This window comes from Polyodon spathula, chromosome 7 (assembly GCF_017654505.1).
Source record: "Polyodon spathula isolate WHYD16114869_AA chromosome 7, ASM1765450v1, whole genome shotgun sequence".
Lineage (NCBI taxonomy): Eukaryota > Metazoa > Chordata > Actinopteri > Acipenseriformes > Polyodontidae > Polyodon > Polyodon spathula.
The window spans coordinates 23,663,332-23,677,798 of NC_054540.1; the positions used below are offsets into that span (position 1 = coordinate 23,663,332).

At 36.3% G+C, this 14,467-nt stretch overlaps 1 protein-coding gene across 7 annotated transcripts in view; it reads right to left on the bottom strand.

The window, feature by feature from the left end:
• Positions 1-14,467, bottom strand: part of LOC121318382 (transcription factor SOX-5-like) — a 210,847-nt gene that overhangs the window by 48,163 nt on the left and 148,217 nt on the right. For all 7 annotated transcript variants that reach the window (XM_041254971.1, XM_041254972.1, XM_041254973.1 and 4 more), the window contains one exon: positions 1,945-2,031. In XM_041254971.1, coding sequence (XP_041110905.1) covers positions 1,945-2,031 — 87 coding nt within the window. The remainder of the gene's footprint in view (positions 1-1,944; positions 2,032-14,467) is intronic.

The following is a 14,467-nucleotide window of genomic DNA, read 5'->3' on the forward strand; positions in this document are numbered from 1 at the left end:
AGCAGGTTTATAGAAGTCTCTATAACCTCAAGTCTCAATTGAATCTTCTTCAAGTTCTACTATGGTATCTAAAAATTCTATTTCTTTTCTTGTCCATCGAAGGTCCACCTTAATATTACTGTGTATTTCGTTTGCCATTTTATGAAAGTGGAAAAGAGATTCTTCTCCATGTGTCCAAACCCCAAAAATATCATCTACAAACCAAATGTATTCTAAAGGTTCTCTTTCTGATTTTCTAAGTAATTGTTCTTCCCATTTCCCCATGTATGCACTGGCAAAATGTATTCCTAATTTAGATCCTACATATATAGCCTCATGCCCAACCCCCAACCTGACCTCTGGCCTCTCCCCACGTGATCTGTCCAGCCTGGGTAACCACAACCCAGTATAATCTCCTGCCGACATAGCTCAGTGGATCAATAAGACATGCAAGCCGTCCCACCACTTCAAGGTACCAATCTCAGTGGGGACAACAGCTGTCCACATTTATAATTCCATAATACATATAGTTTCTGGTCAGATTATTAATCATTTCTCACTTTTGCAATGTGCATAAACAATACTAATTACTTATAGCACTGATCCTTTACAATTTATAGGTAGTATGTCAGAATTAAAATTGGCAGTATTTGACAAGGGAAGAATACAGACACACCCTGGAAAACGTATGCATTTCTCTAAGAAAACATGTGTAATACTGTACCACAACATCAACTGTTTAAAAACTAAAATGTAATCCACCTATCAGAAAGTAAAATTTTCAATACCATTCACAACTTTCCAACAGATCAATAACTGGTGTCTTATAAACTAACAATTACTAGAAGTACATTCCACCCAATTGTAAGTAGACCATTTTTAACAATGTAACACTTGCCAGGTGCTTTAAGGAACTAATTATGGTATGTTTAAAGATAACTTATTTAAGTTGCAGTGTACAAATAAACACTGCTAAGTCATTCTTCAATTAAATCTGTTACGTATTGTTTTCAGCTGAAGGTTATAAGCATGGTAGCAGCAGGTTGATAAACAGCAAAGCTTTCCCAAATCAAAGGTCTTTATGCAAGCAGGTACATATCTAATACAGAATGTACAGTTCTCTTTACAGGACAGGAAATCAATGTAAATATGCATCCCGGATCATCTTTTAAAAATAAAAAAAATAATAACTGTGGCATGTGCAGTCAGTTGGCTGTCACTTTGAAAAGGACTGTGCTCCAATTAAATGCTCATTTATGTCCATTTGGCAAAACTGAACTTTTTCTTATTTTGTTTTCTTGTTTGGCAAATCTCTCAATTCATATCAAACCTCCTGTTTGTAGCTCAGATGAAGAAAATATTACTGAGCGGGCTTTATGTTGATCTCATGCACTCAAAAACAGAGAGCTGCTGTATACTTTTAAAGTAAAACTTTAAAATTTAGTTGGATAATATATTTTATTGCATTCTTATTTTCCAGCTGTTATGACATATCTCATCTCAGTAGGTTTGTATTGAGCAGTTGTTAATCAATTCATACATCTAACATGTAAAGAAAACAGTTAAATGTCATATTGATAAAATCTTTTCCAATGTAAATGAACAAAATGCAATTCAGTAAGAGAAACAAACAATGTTATTAGACTAGAACCCCTACACAGCATAGCAAAATAATTTTTACTCAGTAAAAAACTCAATTACTCAGTATTATTATTATTATTATTATTATTATTATTATTATATTATTATTATACAACTGAATGTATGGTATAGTAATATAGTATTTTAGTATTAAAAAAACACATATCTTAAATTGCACTTAAATATGTGGTTTATACATTTCTTCATAATTCGGTAATCCAAAATGTTGTATACAATTCTGCACCTCTTGTATCATCAAAAATGATGAAATTGCTCAGCATTTAATTATTTAACTAGGGGATGTGGAAGAGTGAGATAAATTACCTTTAATTTCTCCAAAGTTCCCTGATCCCATGGCAAGAAGCTTGTCCTTCCAGTCTTTTGATAGAAGCTTCTCAATGCTGGGGGTTTCTAAGGAAGAAGAAAAATAAAGAACAATTTAAATAGGCTACACCACAATAAAACTCATTTAAAGTCCATTTGCTGTAACAAACACCATTCGTTTCCCTTGGTTCTTATCACTAATGGCTTCATCAACAACCAGATAAGAGAAAAAAAAGAAGCATGTTTTATCACCTGCTGTTAGAAAATCATTAGCCCTTTCTTCCACAAAACAAAGCTCCTGTTAATGCCGGATGACAATGGATACATTATAAAAAAAACCACATTTTGTTTTTCTCAGAGATGCAAGGTTCTGCTTTATTCTATAATTGCTAACCTGTCCTGTGGATTACCTAATCAGCAGTGGGGGGGGGGGGGGGGGGGGGGGGGGGTGGTGTGGGGGAAACCCCAACGTCGAAATCCTTTCGAAAGCTCAATATCACATTCAGCATAGCGACAACTACATACACATGTTTATTCATCTACAGTACAACATGTATTTACATAAATAATAACGCATATAAACAAACAGCTTCTAACCAGCAGTTTCAAATGAATAAGACTCTGAAAAAAAAAAAAAAACTTTTTAGGGTTAGTAGCTTCGGAATGACTGTCTGTTGGAAACACTGAGGATTTGAAAAAGTGTAAAAGCTGCTGATGATCATCTTAGATCATTTAGTATGGCTAATTGTAATACAGCACAGGCCCGATTTTCCCTTCAGCGCTAACGTGCACAAGTGCAGTGCAACATGTGCAAGGAAAATACATTAGCACGAGCAAGAGCTGTGCGCCTGGCAGTGTTTGCCCATGGTTTAATGAGATAAAATGGGCGGAGTTTGAGGTATAATTCGCTAAAAGGTATTTTCCCCTCTCATCTGTGGGCTATTAACGAGTGCAATTAAGACATGGTCACAGGTTTGTCTTATTAGCACACTGCTACACCTCTCATAGAAAAAGCAGGGAAGTTAAAAAAAAAAAAAAACACAAAATAAAACCACAAAAAACTTTAAGATGGTTGACTTCGAGGTTTTATATGACATGACATAGAACAAAGGCAAAGGTTAAGAAGCCCTCCTGAGAGGGTTTTCTCACACTTACTTATAGTGAGTGAATTCGCTGATTTAGAATTAATAAGCAAACAGTAGCTGATTTATGCAGTATTCTCCATTTAGATTTAGAACCCAAGTCATGTGTTTCTACTGCTTTGCCTGTTGCTGTAAAGGTAACTGCAGCACTAGTTTTCTATGCAACAGGTACATTCCAGACACTAATTGCAGACATTGCAGGCAAGAGTCAGTCATTTTTTTCAAGATGTTTACATCGTGTGAATGGTGCATTGTTATTAAAAGTTGCCAGTGATTGCATATATTTCCCTGAAACCAGATACCAGCAAGAGCAAACAAAGAGATTTCTTTCACATTGCTGGTTTTCCACGGGTAATACGTTCACCTTCTGAAAATGCAGCAGTTTACATTAATCTCAAAGGATTTCCTTCTTTAAATGTCCAAGTAGTGTGTGATGCTAAAAATATAATAAGTAATGTTTTTGCAAATTACCCGGGATTCAGCCACGACTCTTTCTCAGTCATCCATCGCACGGTATTTTGAAAGACGTGACATGTATGATAAGTTACTGATAGGTGACAATGGCTATGGTGTGAAAAGATGGCTGATGACACCAGTTCTTAGTCCACAATCAGCGGGGGAAAATATATACAATGAGGCACACAGAAGAACCCGCAGTGTAATTAAAAGGACAATTGGCATGCTTAAAATGTGTTTTAGGTGTACCGGAGTGGTGGTGCATTGCAATACAGTACGAAGAAGGTTGCAGACATATTTGTAGCATGTTGTGTACTACACAACATAGCTACTGCTTGTGGTTGTTTGATAGACATTAGTGAAAACATGTTGAACTCCATTATTCAAGAGGAGGTTGACTTTTATGATCCAGTAGCAGCTCCGGAAAGTGGCAAAAATGTACGCAACATTACCATTACCAATCTGAAACATTAACCCTTTGCCAGGTCCGACATTACAATTTTCCCTTTCCGGTCTGACGTTGGACCCGGTCCGACATCATCAAAAAGATGTAAAGCACGGGTCTCTTGTCGTTTTTTCTCCAGAAAAAGCAGAGAAAACCTTTCAATGGCTGAATGAGACTGATAGGAGCAGAGAGAAGCCGAAAAAGGGGCAGATCTGAACAATAAACATAGCCCCTGCACCACAGAGATAAACAAACAAGATAGCTGCTTCCGCATCCAGCAGTCAAAAAATATCACAGACATTTACCAAGCTTTTTGAGATGTTATAGTAGTAAAATAATGACTTGGATTGCACTATTGAGGAGTTTGGTTATAAAACGAGTGATCAGTTGATGATTTATCAGTATGCACGTCTGTAAAGAGGTATGTGAAATACAGTGAACAAGGGGTGGGGCGGTGCTGGAGATGCAGTACTGATTGTCCTGTTGATATGCAGTGCCTTTTAAACCTGTTTCACTTTGAATAAAATAACTTTTAAACAGCGCGTGTAAACTAAACAGTGCGTGTGAAAATAAATTGGACCTGACGCGCCTGATAGGCACTGAATAAATAGACCGCAAAGGGTTAAAAGTATAAATAAATATATTTTATGTACAGTTGTAGTCAAACATTACATTTACCCCAATGGAAAATTATAATTTCTAGAGATTTCTCGAAAACAAATAATTTTAGGCAAAATCTTTTGCAGCAGAAGTTTTGCTTTTGTGGATGAGGGAACAAAGTTACAAGAAATGGATGTCTACAATTATTTATTTCAGCAATTGTTTTGCAAAACTCCAAAAATGCTAATTCAAAAGTATTCCTACCCTTTGATGCTATGACAGTATTGTCCACAAGGTGCTAAAAATGTCAATATGATAATGCACAATCTAATTCTAGAAAAGTCTAGAAAATACAACAGATTTTTCCTATAATTCTTTGTTTTCGAGAAATCTCTAGAAATTCTAAATTTCCATTGGGGTATGTAAACTTTTGACTACAACTGTATATATTCATATTATATGCATCAATAACAATGTATGCATCAATTACAATACATTTCTTGTAATACACAGCTCAGCGTTTTCTTGGTCACGCTGATCTTCTTGGCATTAACGGGGCCACAGCTTCATTTCGATCTTGGGCACAAGAAGTAGAAGCCTGTGAAGTAAACGGAGCAGAATCTGTGTTTGGTTCTGTGGTTACTTGTATGCATGCTGGTCATGAAGAATAGGATGCATAGTATGCCCTAACCAGGTCTTTTCTCCCTCTTTCTGGTTTAGCTTTTTCCTAGACAATTGATTGTTTTATAACAAGTGTATTTGTGCAGCTTACCTGAGAGTGATGGAATGACACCCACATCATCACCTCCTACACCTGCAATGCTCTCCCGTGGAATATAGACAGCAGTGCATTCTTCTACTGCTGTTAACTGCTGTGATGTTGATGGTGTAGCTGTTCTCTCTCTATTTATGAGAGCTAAGTTTGATTTCGTACAATGTTTTATATCGTAGTATCTTTTTCTACAACCTGACCAAGTCTGTTTAATACTGGAATTATTATTATTTTTGCAACCTCTTGCCAAGCATTTTTTTTGACTACTTATAATTTGACCATCTTTACCAGACCCAAATAAACCAGAACTGCGATTCTGTACCTCCTCCAACAAAATTATGAGATCTCTTTCTGAATCTCGTTCTCGATACTGCGCTTGTTGTGCCCTCTAAAGCCATTTTACCTTTTGCGCATAGATGCACTGCTGAATTGTCCATTTATGTATGTAAATGCTTCAATTCCATATGATTTACTAAGTTCCAACCCTCAAGATTTGAATGTGAGAATGTGCAACTGCTGATTGCCCTGATGGGAAAATAGTGGGAGCTCACAGATTCGCACACAACTTTGCATCTGCACATACTTTTGCACATGCCCGGGAAAAATCGGGCCCCAAATGTCATATACAACTCAAACTCCATCCATCTATCACAGTAAAATAGGAACTTGTTTTGTAATGTTATAGCCACAAAACTAATTCCTCTTACTAAAGTACATTTAGCCATCAATTAGTGTCAACTGAATTCATTTCCTGACATGTTCCGTTATTTGCAGGTCTCTTATTATCCAGCATTTACTTCTCTCTTATATTGCACTGTGCTGCACGTGCGAATGTTAATGCAAGCACCATAAAACACCTACAAGGTAACATTTTGTAAATGAATTATTGATTAATTTGCTTTCAAATGAGGGTTGACACTCATTTCCTTACCTGTATACATGAAAAACAATGTGCAAAACCCATTCATATGGAAATGCATTTTTCGATTGTTATATGCTGTACATGTTTCATTTATCTTTGTCAAGACATTTTTCTTTTTTCTGTTTATCTATAGTTTGGCCTTTAAATGCAGGTACATACAATGTACTTTTCCATAAAATAAAAATACAAATCTGAACACGAATGGCACCTTCTGGGTAGTTTTACTGCCAAAACCAGCAACTGAGCTCTAGCAAATTCTACACAATAGGAAAAAACCAAACAAAACAACTGTGTCACTGAATGTGTCACTGGAGGAAGAATTCCATCTGTAAACGCTACCAAACAAATATTTGCAAAGCAGGAATGCAGCACCAGAAAATATATAGTAAATTAACAAAAGTCTGTCAAACCTTCAGACAACAGAAGCAGGTCATTCCACTTTTAAGTCTATTGTTTTCAAAGTCTTGTGACAAAGCGTTCCCCTACAGCTAGCTAGACAACATTTCTTTTCATAGCACATGAAAGACATTTTGAGATTCTAGTCCAGGGGTCAGAGTTATTAAAAAAAGAACAAAATTAAAGCCACATTGTGGCAAAGTGCCCGCCCCTGTGTGTATTTTGTGTTATGTGTTGTGTTTTAATATTGGTGTATAGTCATTGGTACATAGGATATAAACGGGTCTGTGTAACACGAGTGTTTAAAATGTATATTTGTATTTAGGCACGAGGATTGCACAGCACTTCATGTGCAAGTAAAAAGTAATAATATGTGAGCATGAGGAATTGCACTTTATTAATTCACGTGCAGTTGTACCGCGACTCCAGCTGAATGATTGATTAGCAATCGAGTCTTGGTACAGCTGCATAAAAGCAGCTTGTTTTCATATACTCAGGGTTGTGTGTTCGGTGAGTGGAGAATGGGATTGGAGATGGAGGTAATATGAATAATAATAATATTAGTAGTAGTAGTAAAATATCTGCTCACCGTGTTTTGTTTAGTCCGTTTTGTTTGTCTGTTTATTTTGGCGAATGTGCCGTGTCCTGTTTTTGTTTGTTACAACTGTTTATTTTCTGTCTGTCTGTTCATTCTTTAAATGCTGAGCAAGATCATTTGCTCAGCTCCACCAAACTCCACCTCTCTCTTTGTTTATTTTCCTGTTTCTGGTTGGACGTCCCCCACTCCGGCCGTCTTTGTGACACACATATACCACATTTCCCTGGCTTCAGTGAAAATTTAAGTTTTCCCTTTAATTACTACACTTTAGAAATGTTCATTGTCATGTAGAAAATAAATATTTATTATACAGAGTAAATGCAACAATATACATATCTGTACAGTGTATTGCTTATTTAAATATCTAGTTTGAGACTAAAATTGACATGTATTAATGTCTTTAAAGATTTACTTGTTTGAATTCCATTATTATATCCTATACATGAATTGACACCAAGGAACAAAACAACATATACCTCCACTTCAAAAAGTTTGAGAAAATTAAATCTTAACAAAAGTAAAGTAAATTCAATAAAATAAATGTGCATTGTGACCTTTAGACCTTCAGTAAACTGCTTCCATGGATCCTGGTCTATGGCTTTTCTATACAGAGCACAAGTGGTTTTGTTTACTGAAAGTAAAGTACAAATGTTAAAGAAAATTAATTTATAAGAAAGCATAAACAGAAAAAAACACTCGCACACACCCACAACTGTAACTTACAAGAAAGTTGTTTAACAGCAAGGCGTGTCCTTGGCTTGCTGACAGTGGCTTCTCCAAAATGACAGAAGGTATAATTACATCATTACAAACTTTCCCTTAATTTTTGATCACAGACAGACACTGAATGGTAAACGGGTGTTGCTTCTGCTGATGCTATTGTCATAAAGATTGAATATAATAAAAAATAACAGAACACTTTTTTTTCCCATTTTCCAGAAACCACAACTTATGCCAGGCAGTCTAATAGCTCTATTCTCTATGCACTCATTCCCCTCCAATCTTCTGTCTTAAAGGAAACCCTGCAAGTTACAGTACACAATTCATTCCTGTCAGCAATCGTACAGGGGGTGAGGTATGTGAAGGCTAGGGGGGTCAGAATATTCTATTACTGGGACAAGGGATGGACTAACCCTTTCAAGCAAAAAAAAAAAAAAAAAAAACTTGAATCTCTTGCAGCTGTAATAGAGTCGACATTATTTGACCAATAGTCAGTGGCTCTTCTGTTTTTTTTTTCTTTTTTGACAGCTGTCGTAATCATCCCAACAGGTGCTATTAGGTCCCGTCCCCCCACCCCCCGTCCTCCGTCCCCAGTCCCCAATGTCGAACAATGGCAGAAGCTTTTAAGCCAAAGAGCTTTGACAAGTGAGAGAGAACAACAAATGGCTCTGCCATTCTTTTCTCCTGGGGTCTCTCAGCAGACCAGAGTAATAGTTATTATTTTTATTTATTAACATTGCAGCCATTGTCCTGTGACAGCTGGGGCATTTGAACTATTAATAAAAATGGAAGCCACTTTTTTTTTTCTGTACCCACAAAGTGCATCGTTAATGAATGCTGTCCATTTAGAATCATTTATATTGTGAGTAAAGGCTGTTGAACAAGTTGTAAGCAGACCAGACCAGACAGGGTCAATTAAAATGCCAAGCCAACACTGTGCATGGCAGGGAGGCTGTAAGTTGCAGGCTGGCACCTTCTATTTGACTAACTAAATAATAATAATAATAATAATAATAATAATAATAATAATAATAATAATAATAATCCATAAAAAGAAAATGATCAGCATTTTCATTAATCATACCCAGGTCTTTCTATATTTTCTTGTTAGAATAACCTGATAAAATCAAGATTCCACAGAACATGATTATTATAATTAAATGTTATATTCAAATTAGACCCTTATCTGACGTAGAAAAAAACAATCCATGGCTCTGTCAGACTACACAGCTGCAGTATTTAACGAAAGGTCTGCGATGCAAATGAAAAGATCGAACTACATTGTTTTTACTGCATTCTCCTGGACAAATAAAACAACAGCACAGTACTTCCTCTATGCTCAGGGTGTTTATACTACCCATGTGTTAAAGCTTAAAATCTATATTGCTGCTCATTTTAGTAAATGTAACTTGCAACTGAAATACATACTCAAGTACTTATGAATATTCAGCCAGACTAAAAGTTTAGTTGATGGTTCCTACCTGGTTCTAACCAAATAATTTCAAAATCAGACAAATATGAACATTATTGAATACAATTTGCAAAATGTATATTTATGCATGTGTATATGTTGCAATGTTTTTCTGGTAATTGTTGACATTTGTGAAGAGAAAAGAGTATTTGTTAGATAAAATGAAAAAGAAAAACCTTCAATTGGAACTTAGATTTAGGTGGAGGTAAGCTATAGACGGCTTAATACAGAACTAGCAACATTTACTCATTTAAATTTTCCCTGCAGCAGTAAACTGGTTGAACAGTTCCTGAAGAATGAAAAAAAACACACTTAAGCCCCAAGCCATTTAACCTATATTAAGTTTACCTAACAGAATTAAGCATTAACCAAATTGCACACATCTGTGTAAACATTAGTATTGTAAAAAAACTAAACAAGCAAGTGTACTTTGTGGAACAGAAAAAAAGTGGTTTCTAGCCCAAGTTTGACAAGAACGTGAATAAAAAGCTTTTGTGGTGACACAGACCCTTTTTTTCTTTTTTACTTTTTCCATACACAGGCTAGATGTCTGATGAATGACAAGGGCAAACTCTAGGATCACCTAAGAATTGGGAATTGTGGACTAGTGTTACAAGGAATTTAAGAGATCAGAAAGGCACTGATTGGGGAAACAAGGCTATTATTCAGAAACCCTTTGTGAATAGTCTTATGAGATGACAGCACAACAAATGGCCTAATCCACAGAAAATGTAAGTTTACCTTGTGAACCAAATTCTCTGTGGCGCAAAATCAATATTGCCCGTGGAGAAAAAACTAAATTAAACAATCTGCCCAATCTGACATCAGACTGGCATTTCTGTGGTGGGACTCTGTCTGGTTAAAAAATATGTCCAAGGGTTAGGGTTAGACACATGCAAAAAAAGCTTGGCAATTTAATTAACAACAACTGATTATTAACACTTCAAAAAGTGTGGACATCAGGATAATAATTCACCTGGCTAGAGATTGAAACGCTTACAATGCATGGAAGGAGCTGCTAATAAAAGCTGTTGAGAGCTGTGAGGAAATCAGCATGCAGCAGATAGGTGACTACAAGGTAAAATTATATATACCATTATGAAAAAATGTACAAACCACCATTGGCTGATAGTTTGGGGTTGGGTACTGCCATTACAAAAACTTAAGTTAACAAGTAAAGAAAGGGATGCAACAATTCCCAAATCAAACCTATGACTGTTAAAATGTAAAATCCAACTAGCATTGAAGTCTATTCAAAAGTAGTTTATTTAATATAGAGCAGTGTAATAATTTAATACAGCTGCTCACTTGTCTGTGATCCCACTGGTGGCTTGTCTGTTTTGACTATATATATATACACACACACACACACACACACACACACACACACACACACACACACACACACACACACACACACACACACACACACACACAGTGGCATGCAGAAGTATTCACACCCCGGAAACGTTTTCATATTTTGTTGGCACATGAGCGTACTACTTCAACGCTTTCAAATTAGACTTTTCATGTAGAATCTACACAAACTACTCCACATTGATAAAGTTAAAAAATACATATAGAATATAAATAAGTAAGATTTACAGAGAAAAACAGATTCATCTCAGTTGCATAAGTATTCAACCCCTTTGCTACTACAGCCCTAAATCAGCTCAGGTGAAAATGATTTGTTTGAAAGGTCACAAAATTTGTGAAATGGTTTCAGCCTATGTGTACACAAAGTGGTTTAACTTGTTCATAATTTCCCTCAGGTATATAAACACTTTCAAGCTGCAACTCACATAGTGATCTAACAAAGCAACAATGAAGACCAAGGAGCTTTTGAAACAAGTCAGAGATAAAGTGTTAGAGAGGTACAGAGCAGGAGTAGGGTGCAAGAAAATTTCAAAGGCGCTGATTATCCCTTTCAGCACAGTGAAGTCCACCTTTAAGAAGCGGAAGAGGCATCATACTACCCAGACACTACCCAGATCAGGTCGCCATCACAAACTGAGCAGCCGGGCAAACAGGAAATTGGTTCGGGATGTCACTCTGAAGCTAACAATGACTTTGAGAGACCTGCAATGTGCTGTGTCTAAGATGGGAGTCAGTGTTCACACATCAACAATAAGCCGGTCCCTACAAAAAGCTGGCCTGTATGGATGGGCAGCAAGAAATAAGCCATTACTGACAAAACCTCATCTTAAAGCACTATGGAGTTTGCGAAAAAGCATGCCAGTGATACTGCAGATATGTGGAAAAAGGTTTTGTGGTCAGACGAGACAAAAATGGAACTTTTCTGTCTAAATTCCAAGAGTTATGTCTGGCACAAGCCCAACACTGCACATCACCCAGTCAACACCATCCCAACTGTCAAGCATGGTGGTGGCAGCATCATGTTATGGGGATGCTCTCTTCAGCAGGGACTGGGAAGCTTGTCAGGATAGAGGGTATAGATGGTGCAAAGTACAGGCAGATCCTTGAGGAAAACCTGTTTGAGTCAGCCAAGACTCTGAAACTGGGTAGGACATTCACATTTCAACAGGAGAATGACCCAAAGCACAAAGCCAAAGCCACACTGGAGTGGTTGAACAAGAAGAGAATTAATGTTCTTGAGTGGCCCAGTCAAAGTCTTGACTTGAATCCAACTGAAAATTTATGGCGAGACTTGAAGATTGCAAGCCATCGACGATTCCCAACAAACTTATCAGATCTGGAACAATTTTCCTGTGAAGAATGGGCAACAATTTCACTATCCTACTCTGCAAAGCTAGTAGAGACCTATCCAAAAAGACTCATAGCAGTAATTGCTGCAAAAGGTGCTTCTACCAAGTACTGACTTTCGTTTTATACATTTTCATGGCAAGTTTTCCCGACTTTTAACCTCCTCCTCCTCATATAACAGTGTTCAGTTTAACCACTACAGCTTTGAATAAAAAAAAGTTAGTTTGAAAAACTGTATATATATATTATTTGTAATTCAACAAAAACCGCAAACCGCTATATATATATATATATATATATATATATATATATATGATATATATATATTGTATACGTATAATATATATTATATATATACGGTAACTAAAACAATGCACATTGCTATTCAGGAAAATAACTCATAATGTTTGAAACTACAGTTTCCTAACATTAAGCCATATTAGTTAGTATGCCTTTACAAAGTACCCTCGAACCTCTTCTCTCAAGCTTCATGGGATTGCCGTGGACCTTTTGATCTTCCCACCATCCCTTAAGATATGAGCTGCCTCTTTAGGGATCAGTTGATTGAGTTGGTATTATGTCGGGGCTTGCTTTGGGCGGTAAGCATTCCATAGACCATACAAGCTTTGCAGTATATTTAATGAATCACAATACGTTCACATATGCATTAATTGCTTACTTAGACACCTACATTAAAAAAACAAACAAAAAAAACCCCAAAAAACAATGAACTATCAACACTTGTCTAAAGCATGTAAAATATTTGATTAATTTGTGTTTTGATATAAACAGAAATTACTGCGTGCCGCATAAAATATACTTCTGGAGTGAGTTTAAAATGTGTTTGCTTTACAATTGAATTTGACGTCAGAACATTCAAGTACAGTAGGTGAGAAAATCTAACACTGGTTTTAATATGACTACTACTGCATGTGTGGGCTGCCCTGTATCTGTTATTTTAAAAATCAGGCTGTGTGTTTCTGCTTTCCACAGTTGGGTTTTGTAGACACAACTGATGTTTAGACAAGGAAATGACAACAAGTAGAAAAAGAGCGCTTGTTCAGTATGCTGACATATCATATGCTAATGCGTTGGGGAGCCCAACCATTTTATATAACTGAAGCCTGTTTGAAGTCATTTTTACACCACCATCCATTCAAAGCGCTTAATATATGGCGTGAGGGAAGTGCTCAAACAGCCTATTTATTGCCTGCCAGCAAATCCTTTTCCCTCCTCAAACAAAATTGTTAAAAAGAAAAAAAATGAGCCGAATGGACAGACTAAAGGTTAACATGAGCCTGCTTCTGCTTGGTTTTAATAATTTTTTAGTTAAACTACATAAAAGTTACATCGACAAACGTTTCAGATAATGCCTGTTTTTTAAAACAAACGGAAATTCTAGCATGTACATCAATTTCAGACATTAGGGATGGTATTCATTCTACCCTCATTCCATCACTGTCCCTCAGACTTGCTCTTTGCATGTTTAAAAAAGATGCATTTGTAATAGGATTAGATGTAGCTATAACTGGCAGTTAGTAGTTTCATATCAGACACGGCGTTATATTACAGCAACTAATAGCTATGTTTGCGGGACAATTTTGAAGTAAACGTATTCTGTTTAATTAGTGCCTGTTTTGATCCATGCATTAAAATGCATCACTATCCTGTTTACATTAAAATGTATCAATGGCCACATTGACAGATTTGACAGTAAACTGTTCACACAAGTATTTATATATTTCCTCAGCTCAAACTAGTAATGTGACAATAAATGTTCTGATTTGTGGACTTATTTGCAATAAGATGGGGAACATCCACATTGATCATCCTGTATTGTTACTATTATCAACGGGGAGACTTATTAAATGAATCCTGTTTTGAGTTGTTCACACAAGCCAAGCAAACAAGCAGTGATAGATGAGTTACTTAATAAACCTCTGTGTCTCCTAAGAAAGTGTCAATTCAAAGGCACTGAAGTGTGGTGTATAGAAAGTACACCACAGTTCAGGCAAATCAAGATAACCCAAATTAAGTCAGTAGGTCAGAAAGATATGGCACAGGTGCAAAGACACAGTAAATATCTTTATAGTTGCAGACAAAGTTTAGTTTGGAAACATGTGCAATGCAAAGTTCTGAATCACCTTTAGTGTCTGAAAACATACAGTATTTATAACTGTACTTTTATTTAAAAAAAACAACAATTGTGACAACTTGTTTTTCCATTCCAACTTGTAAGAACTCAAACCACTACTGTAGGGGCTCCATTACTAATGC